Raw genomic sequence first — 4,954 nt, 5'->3', positions numbered from 1 at the left:
TTTGATTGAACATTTGTAATTGTGTGAGAACGTAAGTTAGAGCAAAGAGAATCCAAGTGAGATCGTAATACTGTTAGGAATCCCTTTGCAGCTTCCACCTGTGTATTCATTTCAATTTTATAAATAAATAAATAAGTTTCATCAATATTTATATAAAAAAAAAAGGTAATACCTGAACATTAGTGCAATCATGAACAGGTCTTCTTTTCCCTAAATAATTTTCACCCACAAGCTGAGCATGGTATGGACTTAATGCTGCAAATAACTCCTTGTGTCGAGGTAAATTTGGTACTGAAACTGATTTAACCTAATTAAAACCCAAAAACAAAATAACAGATAAATACGAGTATGTTTTCAATTATGTTCTATTTTTGTGAAAAAGGTAAATACGAGTGAAACAAACACTTACTTGATTTTTGTTTGCATCAACAAAAATAACATTTGCTAACTTGGATTGTACTTCAGCAGTTTTGTGCTTCACACCAACCTGTTTAGCATATTATAAAACACTAGTAATCTTTTTTACAAAAAAAAAAAAAAATAATAATAACAAAAACTTACAACAAATGGAACAGGTGCATCCAAGAAGTCCACCATGTCATTTGGCAAGACCTGAAGTAAAATGGATAAACTTTTATTAAAACTAAAAATGATTAATACTTGTATAAACATATGATAAAGCTATTACCGGCATTAAAAAACTTTGCCAGTGGTAGGGACGAATGAGAGGTATAATTGACAAAACTAAAGCAGATAATATTCCCTGTATACATTATTCAACAGATTCAAGTAAGAAAAACTTAAAACACTATAATATGCCATTCATTTACATTATTACATACCAAATTTGAGCATACAAACACAATTTGCTTTTCTAGCAATGCACCCGCAAATATTGTCAACACCTGTACATTGTAGAAAATAAAAGAAACTGAAAAACTTATAAATGTACAATGAAGATTTTAATAAAATTGTATAAATACATGTTCGAGACGCAAGGAGCCACACAAGCATGCAATTGCCCAAACTGATAAAGCAGTTGCTTCTTCTTCCACTGCAAGTGCACTGTGAGCCTATAATAATATATCAACAAAAACTTGATTATTTTTATATATCTAAAACAGAAGCAGATACATGTAAAAAATAAATAAATAAACCTCTGCTAATTCAAAACTTGTGGTGCATGACATCAAATCAATAGTTGAGCCTGCAATATGTAACACTGTTTCATCTGGTCTATGAAATTCCAAAGGATGAAGATGATCCAGAGGATGGAATGTAACTGTTGACCCTCTTGTAGGGAGGCTTAATCGGTAATATTCACATATTATTTGTAAGGATCCATGATTATTTTCCTGCATATATATTTCATAATTTGGGATTAAATCAGTATTAGCCAATATATTACTATATATCTCTTGTCACCAAAAGTAATCAGGAATAGGATTCCATGTATATCTCGTTTGTACTCTTTCTTTAAAGGAACAAGAGAATCCTTATTCCACAAAATGTAACACACAGAAAAGAGAATCTTTAACAAGAAGAGGTCAACAGGAAAGTCAAAGAAGAATATACCTTGGCCCAATCAAGAATCTCATCATGTTCGCTATCTTCTTGGCTAGAGAAAGATGTTTCCTCCATTTCTGCTGAATCAAGCTCACTCCTGAAGTTTCTATCTTCACTAGGCGACCCTTGTAAACTGCATTAATTAAGTTTAATCTATTAAAACAATATTTCTTGTATTCCAAATATCAACAATTTATAAAATACCTCGATGAAGATTCAGAGCTATCATATTGTTGATAACGTAGAAGAGGCAAAATTGCATTTGGTATCTGCCTTTGAGATGGCTGATCATTGTTGACTATATCATAAACAGAAGCATCACAAACTTCAGAAACTGCTTCAGCCTTATTATCATCATCTATAACTAGGGTTTCAGTGATGGAATTGTGTAGAGTCTCTCTGTTTCCATTCAGCAATAACTTATCTCCATGTTCAGCTGAAATAGAAATACCACTTGTTTTGTCTTCTTCTTCTTCTTCTTCTTCTTCTGAATATACTTTCTTCTCATGCTCATGCACATCACAAGACTCAAGATCTAAGCCACTGATACTTTCTCTCAACCGCTCCAACCTTTCTTCAGTGGAAATGCTAAAAAAAATACATATAACATGATATTAATGGAATGTAGAAATTAGAAAATACAAGGAAAGATGACTTTTTATCAGTTTATATATGAGAAACCTATTCAACACGCCAAAATGAAGATCAAAAAATGGAAGCCTTGAAAGAATGCAGTAACAGCGACGAGTTGTTAAGATGCGTCGGCTGGAAGAAGGGCGAAATTGTCCATCTGACAAACTGGAAATCAACGTAGAAGGTTTTTGAACCAATTCATCAGCTACTAAACAGCAACCATAAAGAATTGAATCATCTGCACCCTATGTAATATTAAAGCTCAGAACCCAATAACAAAAGTATCCCAAAACTAACCAAAAAAAAGAGAAAATAGTTAGAGGGAAATGTGTGGATTACCTGCAACCTGAATACAAAGGAGAGGTCACTCTGTTTAAGGTGTTCCTGAAAAAACCATTAGCATGTTAACATACAGCATTTCAAGATAACAGAGTTTCAGGGTTCAGATGTTTATGAACCTGTCCAAGAAGTATTTCATTCAGTTCACTCATAGAAGGAGTTCTTTCAACAGCATTAACCTGTAATTACAAGTAGCAACATTTAAGAGTTGAGACATAAATGTTCAGTAAGGTAAATAAGAAACTGCTGTTGCAAAACCAAACCTCCACTCCACCAGGAAAGCAGAATGAAAGGAGGTCCCTGTATTTTAATGGCAGCTGTTTATCGGGAGGGTATACAAACAGAACCTGAAAGGAATGTATATATATATATATATATATATATATATATATATATATATATATATATATATATATATATATATATATAACTAAATCACATATTCTAGAAGAATGAAAGAAAGTTAATATAAACTATTTGTGTGGGGTAGAGGGCAAAACCTGAGGGTCAAGATTTTCTACAGTGGACACTGGTTGATGTTGACCATTGACTTGAGAATTTCTGCCAAAGTACTGCCTCTCAAGTGATTGAATATCACAGTCTGGATGAAGTCCAACCACTACAAAGCTCTCAAACAGCCTTGATGGTTCTTTCAATATCCTGCGATGCTGAAATTTTTTTGAAATTATAAACATTCATGATGGAGAAGGATAACAATGTCAATAGCATCTGCAACAACAACAAAAAGAATGAAAGATTTGTGAACAAAGAAAATACCAGGGACTGTAATTGGAAGCTTGCCCATTGACGCTTTTGGGTAGTTAATACTTCTGGGTTGTAACTTCTTTTCTCTTCAGTAGGATGAGATAGACCTTTCAGTACTTTGAAAACTTGATTCTGAAGCTTTTGGAGATGGCCACCACTGTCATCTTTTGATGAGTATAAAACTGATGGTCTTGAAGAAGGAGCAGCACTAGCTGCTGCTGCTGCAGCCATAAAAGCTCTGGTAACATCTTCAGTAGTCTGCATGAAGAATGAAGCGCCCCAACCTGGGCTATATGACTCTTCATTCTTTTCCATCAATGTAATCAATCCCCTTTGTCAAATGGACAAGAATGAAGTATACAAGAATCTGGAATTAAGTAAAAGGAACTTGTCAAAAAGAAAATTCTGATTGGAGAAGATCTGAAGAACATGGAAACAGAGAGATTTCAAATCATGACGAACAACTCTTCATGAAACTAGCCATTGCTATACAAACTATTCAAGAATCGAAGCGTAAAAGTAAGGAAGAAAGCAGAGAGTGATGTCATGTAATTACTTTGCTCCAGAATTCTGGACTCACAAAACTTCACTCGAACTATCACCATTACTCCTATTTTAGCATAAATTTCACAAATTAAAAAATACCGTTCTTCTTTTCTGTAAATTATTAACACGATAGCGCCAAAACATGGAGGAGGAGAACTAAAGGGAGAGTGAAAACTCGTATATTATTGTTGCCGCTTCAGATTAATAAACCTTCCTCTAATTTAGTAAAAACTGCGAAGTTGCCCTTTGTGCAATAACTAATACATGAAAACGTAAAAACCCCAAATTTTACAAGAGACTTCCAGTAAAGTTTGACAGATAGATTTAAGTAACCTTAAACATGTAGAAACATATGATACTTATACGGAAAAAAAAAATCGCTTTCACGTTAATTAATACTAAGATTTAAGCAAGAAATTTTGATTAGGGACGATGACGAAAACAAAAATTATTTTCAATAAACTACAAGGAACAAGTGGTACCACACGAAAGAAGTTCGAACTAACGGAAAGATGCGATGTATTTATGCAATCACACGACGCGATTGCGCAGTAAGCGAATAAACTCACCTGTAAATTCGGTTTGCTTACAGAAGATACATGTAAGAGTCTGAAGATGTGTGTATCTCTTTCTCTGTATTTCACACAGACAAAAGAGAAAGATGGTGGGATGAAGAGGACAGGACGGTTTCTTCAGGCGGCCATAACAAAGGGAGAGAATGAAGCTCTGGGTAACAGTCAGGAAAACGACGATCAAGAAGAAAACAAATTACGCTATAAAATCTGAAAATTAATTTAAAATTAATATTTTGGATACAATCTATACTCTATAGAATAAGTCTTTTACTCAAGGGTGCATCATGCGTTTACGAAGAAAGGATAAACTATTCGTAAGTTGCAAAATCTGCAACAAGTTAACTCAAAAATTGCTAATTAGGTTCTCTTTTTTTTTTCATTATAAAAACCCATCAAGCGTTAGAAGAAAATTATATTACGAATAAAAATTAAAATAGGAGAACAATATGTAAGGGTCGTTTGATAGTGTTAGTAATTAGGGTAAATTACATCAATCATCAAATTATATTATGAATAAAAATTAAAATAGG

General features: G+C 33.4%; 1 protein-coding gene across 2 annotated transcripts in view; it reads right to left on the bottom strand.

Annotated features, from left to right (window-relative positions):
• Positions 1 to 4,637, bottom strand: part of LOC111919945 (uncharacterized) — a 5,206-nt gene extending 569 nt beyond the window's left edge. Inside the window, exons 1-17 of one of the 2 annotated variants that reach the window (XM_023915507.2) lie at positions 4,419 to 4,634; positions 3,316 to 3,670; positions 3,039 to 3,206; positions 2,802 to 2,885; positions 2,658 to 2,717; positions 2,539 to 2,583; positions 2,248 to 2,444; positions 1,771 to 2,154; positions 1,576 to 1,699; positions 1,158 to 1,355; positions 984 to 1,073; positions 843 to 905; positions 689 to 763; positions 562 to 612; positions 410 to 487; positions 173 to 307; positions 1 to 98 (exon numbers count right to left, since the gene is read on the bottom strand). The exon at positions 1 to 98 is cut by the window's left edge and continues 10 nt beyond it. In XM_023915507.2, coding sequence (XP_023771275.1) covers positions 1 to 98; positions 173 to 307; positions 410 to 487; positions 562 to 612; positions 689 to 763; positions 843 to 905; positions 984 to 1,073; positions 1,158 to 1,355; positions 1,576 to 1,699; positions 1,771 to 2,154; positions 2,248 to 2,444; positions 2,539 to 2,583; positions 2,658 to 2,717; positions 2,802 to 2,885; positions 3,039 to 3,206; positions 3,316 to 3,618 — 2,153 coding nt within the window. In that variant the 5' untranslated portion in view covers positions 3,619 to 3,670; positions 4,419 to 4,634. Of the gene's footprint in view, positions 99 to 172; positions 308 to 409; positions 488 to 561; positions 613 to 688; positions 764 to 842; positions 906 to 983; positions 1,074 to 1,157; positions 1,356 to 1,575; positions 1,700 to 1,770; positions 2,155 to 2,247; positions 2,445 to 2,538; positions 2,584 to 2,657; positions 2,718 to 2,801; positions 2,886 to 3,038; positions 3,207 to 3,315; positions 3,671 to 4,418 lie in introns of those variants that run through there. The other variant, XR_006185448.2, reaches the window with a different exon arrangement.
• Between the last annotated feature and the right edge of the window lie 317 nt (positions 4,638 to 4,954).

The sequence above is a fragment of the Lactuca sativa genome, chromosome 8 (assembly GCF_002870075.4).
Source record: "Lactuca sativa cultivar Salinas chromosome 8, Lsat_Salinas_v11, whole genome shotgun sequence".
Classification (NCBI taxonomy): Eukaryota; Viridiplantae; Streptophyta; class Magnoliopsida; order Asterales; family Asteraceae; genus Lactuca; species Lactuca sativa.
The sequence above is the reverse complement of the archived record's forward strand: the minus strand, read 5'-3'. Positions and strand labels throughout refer to the sequence as shown.